This window comes from Trachinotus anak, unplaced genomic scaffold (assembly GCF_046630095.1).
Source record: "Trachinotus anak isolate AG129_WGS33_773 ecotype Australia unplaced genomic scaffold, CSIRO_AGI_Tana_v1 ptg000012l, whole genome shotgun sequence".
Taxonomy (NCBI): Eukaryota; Metazoa; Chordata; class Actinopteri; order Carangiformes; family Carangidae; genus Trachinotus; species Trachinotus anak.
The window spans coordinates 23730266-23744833 of record NW_027273863.1 but is presented as its reverse complement, the minus strand read 5'-3'; the positions used below and the strand labels follow the sequence as shown (position 1 = coordinate 23744833).

Below are 14568 nucleotides of genomic sequence, written 5' to 3'. Positions count from 1 at the left end.
AAACTAAAGGCAAATAAAACTGAATGCATATCTACGCTCAGGTGGAACTTAAAATTAATAGAAATAATACTATATTTCTATTGGTAAATGGTATTCTAATAACTAATAATAAAATATAGAAATATAATTTTATATATATATTGAGAAACTCATATCTATAATTTATGAGATCTTAAGATAAGGTCATGTAAACTCGTTTCCAATAATGATCAGATTTATTTATTTATATTCCTTTTTCTAAATTAATGGGAAATGTCAGAAGAAGAGCAGAAGGTGTTGTAGCTGCTCAATGTTGCAAAAAAATCAATAAAACTAAATTAAATTAAATGTCAGCATATTGTATGAAAAAAACAAACAAAAAAATACTAAACTCTTTTATTTTATTTTATTATATATTATTATATTATTATTTTTTTCACTTCTTTCGTTTCCTTTTTCTTTACTTTGTAGTGCGCTTTCTATCCAGTCATTATTTTTTATTATTGTAATACTGTTTATTTTTCTATTTAGAGTTGGTCATCCAATAACCAGAAGATCTCTGGTTCGATCCCTGGCTCCTGCAGTCTTCATACTGAAATGTCCTTGGGCAAGATACTGAACCCCAAATTGCCAAATTAGTGTGTGATAGAAAAGCGCTGTATGAATGTATGAGTGAATCGGTGTATTATGAAACACTTTGAGCGGTCGATAACACTAGAAAAGCATCTAAGCGCACACCTTTTACTTTCCTTGAGTTTTTAGGAGAGGTCTTAGTAAAAGCTTTTTCTCTCCTGCACAAGCCTTTGTTTAATTCCATGTACAGTACATCTAGATCTATGTCGGTAAAAGTACAGTTCATATGAAAAGGTTTTTGCTTATCCTTTATATTATGTCTATTTTAATGTACAAACCAAAACAATGAAATAAATAACATAAATTTAAAAGTAACACTCACACAGTGACTTCAGAAAGCTGCTCTTTGGTGAGGTTCAGAGGGTGGTTGATGGCGGTGAAGCCAAACTCGTCAGGTTTGGCAGTCGGAGGCAGGAAGGCCCGCAGGATGGCGTTATTGGCCACATTCATAAAGGCCACCATGGCGTGCCAGCCTTTATTATTATACCACACCTGACAGCAGAGAGCAGAGGTAAATGAATACATCTCGCAGCCTTCTGACTCAGTAATTACAGCACTGATCTACGCTACACGGACTTGCCAGCCGACCTTCCTAACATAAAACCTTCATTACTTTAAGTGGGAAGCAAAGCTATTAAAACCAGCACTTACAGCCATCAGTCAGCATCCTTGTGATATGAAAGACTTTATAAATTGAAAAGTTTGTCACATGAAAGCAAAGAAGCCTAGTAACTATTTCTATCCAACCCACACCTACCTTTACATTGAATTCACTTTCCATGTATCGCAAGAAAGGACCAATGTCCCTCAGTGCAAGTCTGGAACTGTAACCCTGTGAAAGATAATATTCGCTGTAAGCTGCCGTCATGGACACGACTCATGTCTGTAATGAAAAGCAAAGTAATTACCCCTGTGATGTTGAGCATTTGCCCCAGCTGGTGGAAAACACTCTGGATGTCTTTGGGGTCCACATTCAGGATGGGAAGTTGTCCCCCTACTGACAGACCTCCGTATCTGATCAGAGAGACAGAAGATTCCCACTCATCACTCCACAACGTCTCTTTGAAGATGAATAATATACACAAGAGGGAGACTAAGACTGACGGGTATGGAGAGAGGCTTTTACCTTTGCTCATTCACCCAGTATTTGCTCTTCAAACTGTGGAAGGAAAATGAGGATTTGATTAAGCAGAGAGGTATTTCAATAAGTGGTCAAACAATATGATTTTCAGAGCAGTCACAGCTTGTGTAAAGCATTTTTAGAAACTCTGGAGATGATCTTCCTGTGTGTGTCTTTTGAGACATGTTTATATTTCTTATGTAATATTTCCAGGTTTTACCATCTCAATGCACCCGTAAACTGTACCTGGTTCTGATGAGGCTTGGGTAGGTTTTCACCAGGTAGTCAGAGATGTTCCTCTCCGTCAGATCCAGCATCGTGTCTCCCGTGGCCTCGACTCGCTGGCGAGGAGGGAGGCCTCCCGCGCCGATGGGACAGATGGGCATCATGGTCAACTTCTTACTGCTGCTGCACTGGCAGGAGGGAGATGGGTTTCTCTGGTTCCACTCAGGACTCTGTAAGATGTTTCTGACCACAGGGGAGACATCGGGATACTCCCACTCTGATGAGCTGTTACTGCAGGACAGTCTGGAGGGAAATGAGCGGTGAAAGTGCAAAAACTTAAATCAACGAGCATTTAGAGGTAATATTTATATAGCTGCTTAGGTGTTCTGTACAGCATAATTCTTGGTTTGTATTATAACTCTCTGCACTGGTAACTTCTATAAAGTCAGTATGTTTTCCAGGCACAGAGGACAAGGTCTTTTCCTCATTATCTTTTAATGGTCCAGGACGCCTGCACCACTTATTGTGAATAATAGGAGCAATATGCGCTTGTGTAACGATCTCATCCTTTCCTACCCTGTGCTGTCCTGTCATATCCTATCTATAGTCCTGATACTCACCCCAGTGGTTCTCCCTCCATGCAGCGGGTCCCCAGGCCCGGTGGGTTTAACAAACGCTCCGTGAAGCGTTTCATTTTGGGGTCAAATGGCTGCTCATTACTAAACAGAGAAGAGAAAGTGGAGGGAAGGAAAATCAGCTGGTGTCCTGCACATTAAACCTATTTACAGATAGTTTATAAAGGTGGAATCCATTAGCAGGGAGTTTGCGAAACTGCTATTTCACCGTGTTTGTCACCGGGTCTAACCTGAAGAAGGTGAACTGCTGTCCGTACATCCAGGGTGTTAAAGTCAGACTGGGGTACTCTCCAAACGGAGGGACGATCATGGTGAAGATCAGAGCTATAAGGACGAAACTGGCAGGAAGCACGATCTGAAATCACACAGGAATAAATTAGTCACAACACTCTGGAAGTCTGTTAAAAATCTACCTCATTGTGTTGTTTCTCTGGTAACAATATCCACACAGTGAATAAAAACTATTCACAGCACAAACCTGTGCCAGGAAGTCTTTCTGGCTTCTTGTGGCATGGTGAAACCTCTTCACCAGCAGCGCATGGAACTGCTTCAGGATCAGACTGGCACCTTTCACCTGCCGGGAGCCCCTTCCTGCACTGCTGTCTGATGCACCATGGGTAGTGCCATTCACGCCATTGTGTTCTGTGGTCAGAAAGTGTTGTCATTTAAATATGAATAGAGGACGAAACATTTGCAGCAAGCTGGAGAGGGCAGGCTCAGGATCAGCAGCTGAGATCTGACTGAGCAGGTCAGTAGATGTATGAATGTGAAGCAGTGCTGCGCAGGAAAAGAAGCAGCATAACTTTTCTGAAAGCTTCCTGCATTCTTGTTTACTGTATCTTCCCAGACCTGGATCACTCAAACTGCCTGGAGAGGAAAATAATCAAGACTTAATTTAAATATTACCGTAAGATTTAGGTGGACACAGAAGGTTTTTATTGGTCAGAATATTATAGATTCCTTACATAATGAGATCTAAACTGTCCTGATGTGATAAACCCCACATAAAAAGATAAAATTTTATAGATAAAATTCCTTCTGATTGACCCAGGTCCAGTAGATTCAACAAAAAAGAAAAAGAAAAAAGCTTTTATATTGCCCAAGCTCTGTCGAGTGGCTCTCAAGTTTCTGACCTTCATCTCCCTCTACACCAACACTGCTGTCATTTTTTCTCCGCTGCAACATCCACTGCTCTAGAGGTGGGAGTGCGACACAAAAGTGAGACACACACACACATACACACACACACACACAAACACACACAAAACTAGAGGGTTAAAACTGACAAATGATTCACTGGACCATATGTAGAGTTTATAGAAGTACTGTGGTCACTGGTCAAGTGACAGTTTGGGGATATGCAACAATAACAGCATAATAAAAACAGGTGAGGAGCAAACGGCTTAACAGCACATTAGAGAGACAGGCCAACGGGTCAGAAATTCAATTCCAGGAAAAGGCCATGCAGAAGATCAGTGGTGGTATTTACCAGGAGTGGTGGCATTATTCGCTGCTTCTCCATCTGCAGTGACCTTTATGAATATCTGGAAATAAAAAAACAATTTTAAACTTTAAACTTTGAAAACTTTTCATGGGTTAAATATAACTTCCTCCTTTGAACTCAGAACTTATAAGATACTGAATCCTTTAATAAACTTGATTCTGAAAAAAACAGAAATGTATTCAGGTGTAGATAGAAAAAAAAGGCTGCCATCACATTCAGTATGCACTCAGACGGCTGAAACATCCATCTTACTTATAAATCTTGGTCGTCTGTTGAGTTTAAAAAGGTGTCATTTAAACAAGCGAATAAATCAGCCAGTTTGGTTCGATAATTTCATCCTGTTTTCTAAGGCAACCAGCCTTATTTTGTATTGTTTCAATATAATGACACTAATTTCTACAAACATCCTGAAGCAAATTTATCTGTGTTGGCAAAAGGTTGAAATATTGTCTTGTACTGGGAGATTCTTTCACTTGTTCTTTAAAAAAACAAAAAAACAGACAAAAAATACTTGATATTTTTAACAGCAAGATTAAAGACTCTAGTGTCAACGACTGAAGCAAGTCAATTATGAGAGTTTCAAGTAAATCATTCTAAATGTAACTGCAGGCCTTTTTCTTGTGGCAGAATTTGCAAAAACTGTGGTGTATACCACTTGAAAGTTGATGGGATATTCATGGTAGAAGCAGCCACCTGACATCATTTTCATACAGTGTAAATGCTGAATTGAAAAACCACACTGATTAACAATTTGACAGCAGTGGACGAAGTACTCAAACAAAGTAAAAGTACCAATACAACAATATCAAAATACTCCAATAAAACGTAGAGTTTGCTGACTTTAAATATACTTAATGTCAGCAAATTACAGGTAGTTGTTCTGCAGTATAATGAACTGTGATAATATATCATATTACATTATTAGATTGTTAATACTGATAGATACACCAAGCAGAGACCTAATGTTTTGTAATGCATTGAATTTTTAAAGCGTATCATATGTTTTTCATGTGAAAAGTAACTAGTCACTACAGTTGTTAGGTAAATATAGTGGAGTAAAAAAATACTCACAATATTTCTCTCTATAATGAGGCATAAAATGAGTAAATGTACTGTCACTGTTCATCAGCACAGGAGAGATGTCCCTACCTCCTCTAGTGACGTGTCAGAGATGCCAAAGCTGCTGAGGCCCATGTCAGCAAGAGTCTCCTCCAGCTCCCTGAACAGACTGGCATACGCCCGATGCTTGAACCCTTTATTGGGGAGCAGATACGTCAGCTCCTGTCCTATCGTCTCAATCAGTTTGGCTTCTGGGACGTGGTGGTGGATGAGGCTGGTGATGCTGTCTATATCCCCTGGGAGGAAGACAGAAAAGCACATTTGAAGGAGGTACTGAAGAATAAAGTGGAACCAAGAAGGGAAACAGCTTATTATGCCCCAAAACAAAAACAAACACTATTATTCCAGTGCTGTGGATGAGTAATTGGTGCTTGGACAACTTCATGGCGTTGCATCTCAAGCTCTGTGTCCTCAGGCAGAATTAAGCGGAAACGGCTCTTAGGTCAATATCACCACTAAATTATAAAAAGGGGAAAATATTGTTTTGTTTCTGTAGATGTTTTACAGCTTCGGACACGTGGGCCAATCATGTGAACTCCAGCTAGCACACACAAAGACATACACATCCCTTCAGGTGACACACACACATGTGTACTGTTTCACTTGTCAGGACCCTAATTGACTTGGGGCCCTGAAAATAATTCTTAATTATTCAATAAACTTCTAGACTGGATAAGTTTCTGTGTTAAACTCTTACAAAATAATAACTAAAGATGTTTATTTTTTAATTTTGTTGTTTATTTAGTCATGAATAATTAATGATCCTCAAAAAAAACTGTATAACCAACTACGTGCCTTTATCCTAAGCTTAACCTAAACCTGAATTCAACATTAACACAAATACCAAGTTTAACTCCATGACAGCCCTTTGAAGAAGTGGGGACTATCCAAAATGTCCTCCCCTCTTTTTAAAAACCTTCACCAACAAAATCTATATCTCACACTTCTCCTCAATAATAAAGAGGTGTGAGAGATGCAAGAAAACTGAGGGGGAGCAGCTCATGAGTATGCAGGTACAGTAAAGGAGATGTACAGTGTACACTTACCATCTAGAGCTCTGTCTAGATGCTGTGACTGGGTCTGAGACTGATCTTTGTATCTGGTACATATGGAGCAGGAACAGGAGCAGTCGGAGGCACAGTCGCAGTCATTCTGACAGAAACAGCAACAACAAGAGCAGCTTTAACACGGAGAAAAATAAATCCTGCCAGGAGAGTGAACCTTTCCACAGTGGAAGAAAAGTGTTCTCCTTTTGTGTGTTAGAAACAGATACAATATGCAGCATGAACAGATGGGGGAGGGAGGAAACACTGCAGGTGGTTGATTTTGTGCCAGAGGTAAACCTCACCTCCTTCTTCTTCAGGTCCTTCATGCGGCGCACCAGCGTCAGATAGAAACCCACTCCGAAACAGTTCTTGAGGAAGAGGGGTGACCCGCAACAGTGCAGCTGTCCTTTGGAGATGATGGCGATGCGGTCGCTCAGCAGGTCGGCCTCGTCCATGTGATGGGTGGACAGGATCACCGTGCGGCCTGCGCACAGGGGGGGAAACTTTCACTTAGACTCTTTTGCTGAATCAAAGGGAAATTTCAGTCCGCTCTAATCGTCAAAAAATATGGTTAAGCCATAGCTTTCAAGTGCTTTTGTCAACAGATTCTGAGCCATGTTGATTTTATGATGACATTTTTTTGCTTCTGTTGTAATTGTGTAGCTGAATTTTTCCGTTTGATCATTTCACTGCTTAATTCAAGTGCCTCAGGAGATGTGAGAAGATGCAAAAGATTCAGTTTCACTCTTCAGTGTCTTAAGTATAACAGTAAAAACCTGGACCGTGGGGTGAGATGTGGACCTGCAGGTGTAAAGTCAGATGGAACGTGGAGCTAAAGGGGTAAAATGTTGTGTTTTGTTTTGTTTTTACCAGTTTTGTATTTCAGGAGGAGGTCCCAAATAGACCTCCTGGAATAGGGGTCCACTCCCGAGGTGGGCTCATCCAGGATGACGACCTTTGACCCTCCAACGAATGCCATGGCAACAGACAGTTTCCTCTGCATGCCGCCTGCACAATAATGAATAAATTAATGTCTATTAATATATATATAAATATAAATGCAAATATCTCTCTTGTACACACGCAGAGAAACAAGAGGTTGACCTGAGAGGTTCTGAGCCTCATCGTCTCTCTTGTGAGGCAGCCCCAGGTCCACCAGCATGTCCTCCACCTCCTTCTCTGCCTCCGCCTGAGTCTGACCCTTCAGCAGTGAGTAGAACAGGATGTGCTCTTCCACTGTGAGACTGGAACAAAAACAGGGCGGCGGTAATGAAGACGTTTACAGGGGAAGAGTGTGAAATTGTTGGTTTTGACAGTTTTTTACTGTGTGAATTCTTTAAAAAGCTGCAAAAGTTTGGATATGGAAGTAAATCAGTAACTCTGGGTTTCAACTTTTAGCTGCTGTCAAAGCCACAGTTGAAGAATATGCACTGATTTCAACAAGGTGTGTTTATCACAGCTGAATACAATCTAGACGTTCAAAATACTGCTGTTAACTTTTAACAAACAAAATATAATCAACATGAATTTTATCTCCTCACAATAGTTTCTCTTTCTTCTTTCAGTCTTTTTTGCTCTGTTGCAAAAGTTCGGAAATACACTGTTGGTTTTTTTTGTTTTTTTACTGAGTCACTGAACTGATTTGAGCATCTGCAATGTTACTTACTGTTTGAAGAGGATGTTGTATTGAGGACACATCCCCATAGAGGAACGGATGATGTCCATGTCAGTCCTAATGTCTCTTCCATTAATGTAGGCTGTGCCAGATGTAGGAGGGAACAGGCCGGTCAGGATGGACCTGGAAAAAACGTATCAGATCCTATTTAAAAAGTGGAGAATAAGATCTCTTTGTCATGTTCAAATGGAAAAGTCTCTCCTACAACTCTGCTGTGAAAGCCATGCAAGTATAAAAACATCTTTTCAGATGGTTTTGTTGAGATTTCTCAACAATTCTGTGTCCCGTCCCTGCACTTAGAAATATATCAGATTCATAATTTCTAAAATCTGATTTCAGCTTACATAGTTGTGGTTTTTCCCGCCCCGTTGTGTCCTAGGAAGGAAGTGATCTGGCCTTCGTAGAAATTGATGTTGAGACAGTTGACCGCTGGACGAGAGCATCCATCGTACACCTTCACCAGGTCCTGGATCTGCACTCCCATCGTCAGGCCCACTGGGTCGGGCTCAAAGAACAACTGACCTGCATTGGACAGATGCAAAGAGAGTAATTAAAACTTACTCTTAAATCTTAATTTGAATTAAGAAATGAGTGGTTTTGTGAGATGCCAATCTGTGTGAAGGAAAGCTTCAAAAACTAAATAAAAATATCTTAAATTCTACAGTTTGAGGATATTTCACATAACTGGAAAATCATGTTGTTAATCAAATCAATAATCAAAGCAATACTTGTCAGTCACACTTGTTATTTATCATAGATATGGATGCAGGCTCTTTGTTTTTCCTTCAACTGTTCTCTGGTGTCTCATCTCTCGATCTGTCTTGCAGATCCAGATGTGGTGTGTTACTCTGCCTGCCCACCAGATGTTCTCCGAGTGTCTCCCACAAGCAGCTCGGCGTCAACCTCCTCCTCTCAGTCAATGCTGCAGGTAACACTTGGCTATGGTGCTGAATTTGTGTCCTCACCTTCCTTCCCTGAGTCTTGACACTCCTCCTGATTTGGAGTTTCCTGCTGTCGTCTCAGCAGCTCCTTCTCTCTCTCCAGCCGCTCCCTCTTATATTGGTGCTTGCAGTTTTTCCTGCTGGCTGAGCCATTGCAGGTGTATGTCTCTGGTGTCCCCCTTCTCTCAGCATCCTTCTCCATGTTCTCTGGTTCAGGTTTCTCAGGATCTGGAGGAGACAGACAGTAGAGTTAAACTGCAGTGACTGTGTGGGGTACATGTATTAACTCTTAACTGCTTTATCGTCTTGACAGAGGAGCGGGCCAAATATCTTAAAGATGACATTATCAAGAAAGGTAGGAATTGATTTCAGACCCTGTGCTGGCGAGAAGCCCCCGACAAAATCGCCTTTTACCAAGACACTGTTCTTGTTCCTGATCTGAGCACTAAGGAAGCGTGTCTTCCTTACGGGGCCTTGACTCAGAACCAGTATAACTAGACTTCAAGTGGGGATTAGACGCCTTTTCTAGCAGAACTTTAATTTTGAAACAGAGGATAAAAGCACAATCACTTCTCTATCTCAGGTATTAGTTGCCAATCTGAGTGAAGCGACAACCTTCCAGTCACAGGGAGATTCAGAGGCAGCGCTACTAACCTGGATCAGCCATTTCCGAACAAGAGGGTGCAGGTGTTTGCCAGTATGAGGGCTGGAATGGGAAGTAGAATGGCTGACCAATGCCGTACTGTCCTGTGGAGGAGAAATTTTATAAAATCAGAAGAAACTCTAAGACCCTGTGAAGCACAAGTACATAAATACACTGCAAATACAGTATATTAAGAGCCCAACCTGGGAAGACATTATCCAGGTACCAGGCCAGGACACCATAGAGGACAGCATCAAACATCATCATGAGGATGGAGGTGAGGAAGGAGTAGGTGTCCTTCTCTAACGGGCTGGTCTGGATGTTGTTCCACTGCAGACCCAAACCCTGCTCTTCGTACCGTGACAGGTATTCTGTCCCGAAGCCAAAAGCCACTGGAGACAATAAGCTCTAAAGTACCAGGAGGGGTTGCAGACAGAATATTAATTTACTTACAAATGGTGGAGAATATCTACATACAGTGGGTCTCAATTCTGTGGCAAAACGCAGCTTGGAAATGTACATGTATATTCCTTTATCAGGAGTAATCCTATTTATTTTCTTATCACGTGTGGTCTCCCATTAAAAAAATGCAACTGTATTTAAATACTCACTACGCTTGTAACACTTGTATTCAAACAGTATCTGTGGGAGCAAAAAAAAAAAGAAAGGGACATACAGCAGCCATCTTCATGTTCTTTGTGATGCGGTCCTGCCAGGCGAAGCAGAGGACGTGGGGCAGGTACAGGGTGAAGTAGATGATGCCGCTGCAGGCAGCTGCCAGGTTGGCCTTGTTGAAGAACACACTCATCAGGAAACACTGCATGATGGTGGTGATGGTGAAAGTCAGCAGGAAGAAGAAGACAAGGATGGGGTCGCTGTAATTCAGCACCTTCCCGCCCTGAGAGGAAACAAAAAACTGATGGTGAGGGATGAGAGGGTTTTCACCTACACATCAAGAGACAAACAGAGCCAGTGGAACCATCTGTGGGTTTTTTAATAATCCACTAGAGGGCGCCATTACACACTACAAAAACAAACTACTTCAAACCTGCAAATACAACCTGACCCTCATTTGAACTGTCAGCGTGGCCTCCTTCCTTCACCCTCTCTATCCTACTGCTCCTGTTCTCTCACCATGATGATAGTGGTGAGCAGCACCGTGCTCGCAGTCATCACCACGAAGCTGTCGATGAACCACGTGGACCAGATGGCGCTGTTGTTGACCCCCATGGTTTTGAGGGTCTCCTTGAGGCGCAGCTCTTTCTCCAGCACAATGCTCTTCACGGTCATGGACACAGAGTAGATCCAGGCCAGCACCATGAACATCGGGAAGCAGCGGTTCAGAGTGATCATGAAGCTGGAGGAGGACAGAGAGCGGTGACCAGACTGAGACGACTCATTAACCCCTTAAGAAAATCTCCAACTCCATGCTGCTGTTGCCTTATAATATACATTAGTAAACAGTTTAAAGTGACTTCCAAATGATTATCATTTCAGCTGTGGGTGAAGAAACTCTCAAGAAACTTATGTAAAATATCAGATTTAGGACCCTTCAGTGTTAATGCCAAAAAATAACATTGATCATCTGCCCACCCACCTGCCCCACAGGTCTGACCACATAGGCTGAACCAATTTTCACTGGATTTGCTAATGTTAAAACAAATATGTCTCTTTTTTTTTTTTTGGCCTGGTAACTTAATTTCTACGAGGATGCACTGATGTGTGTCACGACTGGGCTGGCACTTTGAGAGAATGACATGGAAATGTAATTACTCACACAAGCGGCCAGTCAATTAGTCAGGCAGTTGGTCATTAAGTCAGTATCTATAAAGAAATTATAGCTTCACATTAACAGATCATTTCTCATAAAAGTGCACAAATGTGCCCCGGATATGCACCCAACTCAATATTCATACAAATAAATTAGCATATACGGTGTCGGTTCAGTCTAAATGCAGGGGTCCTTCAGTATTACATCAAACTGATGCAAAATGGGGGGAAAAGGTACTGGACTATTCAAGTGGAGAGTGGAAGCAATGCTGATTTGAAATTATAATCACACTGCGGCTTGAATGTAAGTGGAAAAACCCTGCTCATAGTCTGTTTATTTATTTCACTGGATTAATGAAGACTGTTTACACCTAAATGTTATATTAGATTCCCTCTAAAAAAAACCATCACACTGTGACACCATTACAACGGGATGTGCTCAATTTAGGTCAACTGACCCTAAAACATGCACACAGTCACACAAGCACTGACACATTTTTGGTTAAGCACGATCAGCAGTGACCTGAAGTGACCGGTTTACTCACAGGTCGTCTACATAACATGGGTAGGGCATCTGCTGGACGTAGACCCCGAGTGGCCAGTCGTTGCCCGTGTGAAGCTTGATGATGCCATGTTCAATCATGTCCTGAAGGTAGGCAAAGCCCCCCCAGATGTACCTCTGGTCCTCCACAGGGTCTGCTCTGGGGCCAGGGTCCCAGTACCTGAGGGAGGACACAGGGAGTGAACGAGAGAGGCGTCAGGGAGGTTTTAATGTCATCACATAAGCATTTATTCAATTTAATTTTTAGAGCATTTTTGTTATTACCTATTCAAAACATTGTAATAATAAAACATCCTGAGGCCAAAGGCTCTAAAGCTGCACACACTCCACATGTACACTGCTTTTACTTAAGCGGATAAGTCTGAGGCAAAGCCAGCTTACAATCTGATTATTCAATTGTGCAGAGGCAGGGCTCCCACTGGGTCCATTACGCCTGTTGGTGCGCTGCAAACAGCTAAAAGTGCTTGTTCACCCGGAGGGCTATTGACAAACTGTGTGTTTATGAATGGGAGATCAAAGGGAAAGGAAAATGCATGTAAAAGCTTCACATGGGTGGATGAAAGGGCAGGTATCGAGTTAATATAGAACTACCAAGAATTTCTGGAAAACACAACAGGGCCAACTGGAGAGGTCTTTCTTTTCCTCCTTAGAGGAATGTGACAAATCCATAAACACTGCCTTTTTAATACGACACTAACAACATGGAAAAAAACGTTGGAACGGCAGGTTGTCAGGGTTGTTTCGTAGTTAGAAGTTGCTGGTTGGTACCAGTCAGCTGCATAAAATGTATTGGAAAGTACCCGTGATTAAACACTTGTACCCTAATTTCTACACTACAGCCCTGAAGGATTGCAAGATCCGTCTGAGGGGTTATGGCTGATGGAACTTAACTTAAATGAGAGGAGAAAGGACTTTGGCAGAAATTCACAAATCACAGCCACAAGTTGACATTTAACTTAATTTAAAGGGTCACAGGCTACAAAGCTTTGGCAGTCAAACCGTCAAAACATTAGCTCTCACTGACCTGTCCTTGATCTTGTTGGTGCGCTCCACTGCGTCAATGTCCATGCGGATCTTATACTTGACGTGCGGCGGCACACTCGTGGTCCAGGGGTACATGTCCATGAAGACCACGCCAGCCCAAAACTTATTCTCCTCTAGCAGGTACAAGGCCTGGTGGATCATCTCGGACTCATCTGTGTGGGCCACAAACTTATCCAGACTGATGCACTGTAATCAGAGAGGAGGAGAAAGAAGTGATGTGGGTTTGATGGTTTAGTTAAGGAACTAGGAAACTGAGAAGATATGGTTTAGCATTTAGATTGCAAGTAGACAGTTAATATTTGTTTGTGTTTTTAATGTATGCTTGGTTATGTACACTTTTAAACTGTCTGCGTACATCTGCGTGTGTGTCTAAATAAGTAAGTGTTGAGGTGCAATTTAATTGTGCACTGGATTAAGTGACTGTGGCATTTGCTCTTTTTAGAAACAACTGACAAGTGGAGCTGTGTATTTAACCTTGTACTTTGTACTGAAATATAGCCCTGAATACAAGGTCAGATTCTTAGTCTTCTTGTTTACTTATTCTACAGTTGGGTATTCCCTGACTTAAATCATATATTTTAGTTCACATCTATTTACTTTTTATTTAGCCAAAGCTCTTGCATGGCTGCTTTTGTTTTGTGATCATGATTTATCACAGTAAACAGTTAAAGGGGCTATTTAAACGTTTTCTCTGCTGCAGAATGTGGTTTCTGGTTGGGAGCGAGTGGTGGTGATTGGAGGGCAGATTGGAGGCAACAGTGAGTCGTTATCTGAAAGTGATAAGACAAGCTGGGGCTAGCTGGTTAGCGTGCTAACCTCAGTAGAAGAAAAGATGTGATAGAGACAAGAGTTAACGACGGCGTTGCCTTCCACGGCTGGAGACAGCTCTTGCAGAGTAAAGGAATGAAGTTTGAACTCACATTTCTTCTAGTCTGGTGAATAAACAGCTGTTAATGCTAATGGTGGCTATCAAGCAATAGCAAAACTTATTAATTGCTCCTTTAAGTATTACCAAAAATACACGTACATATCACAGTAAATGAATCTTTACATTTTACACCCCCTGTGTTAATGTCTGCATACTAGAGCAAGGTGGGCTGTATTGTACAGGCACAGTAATTAGCGCCACAATTGTGGACACAGATACAAACTAAATACCAAAAATGTGTTTTTATTCCTCAAACTCAAGTCAAGTAAAATGTCAAAAATCATTTCGGGTCTGTTATATAGCTCATATTATTATTGTAGTGGCATCAGTACTGAAAAAATAACATCCAACCCTAACAATCAGCAGAGTGAATTAGCATTCATTATGTCTTTCACTGAAGTGATCTGGTGACATGGGAAAATCTCAGCTAGTATATTTGTTCTACACACACACACACACACACACACACACACATACACACACACACACATGCCAGAAAGCAAAAATGTGCACACACGTATTTAAACACACACAACACTCTCTCTCTTGCTCTCACTCTCTCTGTGAAACGTGTGTAATTGCCATGTGAAACTCCCATCCTACACACACACACACACACACACACACACACACACACACACACACACACACACACATACATACACTGAAGCACACACACAAACACACTGCTCTCTAACCGCCCCCCTCCCCACACCTCTATGCACACCGTGTCTAATGTCTCCA

The 14568-nt window shown here is 41.6% G+C and overlaps 1 protein-coding gene across 1 annotated transcript in view; it reads right to left on the bottom strand.

Annotated features, from left to right (window-relative positions):
• The window catches only part of abca4b (ATP-binding cassette, sub-family A (ABC1), member 4b), a 38434-nt gene that overhangs the window by 8817 nt on the left and 15049 nt on the right, over window positions 1-14568 (bottom strand). The window contains exons 13-36 of the mRNA XM_071491956.1: window positions 12877-13082; window positions 11836-12012; window positions 10655-10877; window positions 10197-10418; window positions 9724-9928; window positions 9532-9624; window positions 8902-9105; window positions 8281-8458; window positions 7928-8059; window positions 7366-7505; window positions 7132-7269; window positions 6564-6745; window positions 6262-6367; window positions 5246-5451; window positions 4082-4136; window positions 3726-3785; window positions 3071-3234; window positions 2823-2947; window positions 2578-2676; window positions 1979-2260; window positions 1739-1771; window positions 1521-1626; window positions 1370-1444; window positions 935-1104 (exon numbers count right to left, since the gene is read on the bottom strand). Of these exons, the coding sequence (XP_071348057.1) occupies window positions 935-1104; window positions 1370-1444; window positions 1521-1626; window positions 1739-1771; window positions 1979-2260; window positions 2578-2676; window positions 2823-2947; window positions 3071-3234; window positions 3726-3785; window positions 4082-4136; window positions 5246-5451; window positions 6262-6367; window positions 6564-6745; window positions 7132-7269; window positions 7366-7505; window positions 7928-8059; window positions 8281-8458; window positions 8902-9105; window positions 9532-9624; window positions 9724-9928; window positions 10197-10418; window positions 10655-10877; window positions 11836-12012; window positions 12877-13082 (3581 nt within the window). The remainder of the gene's footprint in view (window positions 1-934; window positions 1105-1369; window positions 1445-1520; window positions 1627-1738; window positions 1772-1978; window positions 2261-2577; window positions 2677-2822; window positions 2948-3070; window positions 3235-3725; window positions 3786-4081; window positions 4137-5245; window positions 5452-6261; window positions 6368-6563; window positions 6746-7131; window positions 7270-7365; window positions 7506-7927; window positions 8060-8280; window positions 8459-8901; window positions 9106-9531; window positions 9625-9723; window positions 9929-10196; window positions 10419-10654; window positions 10878-11835; window positions 12013-12876; window positions 13083-14568) is intronic.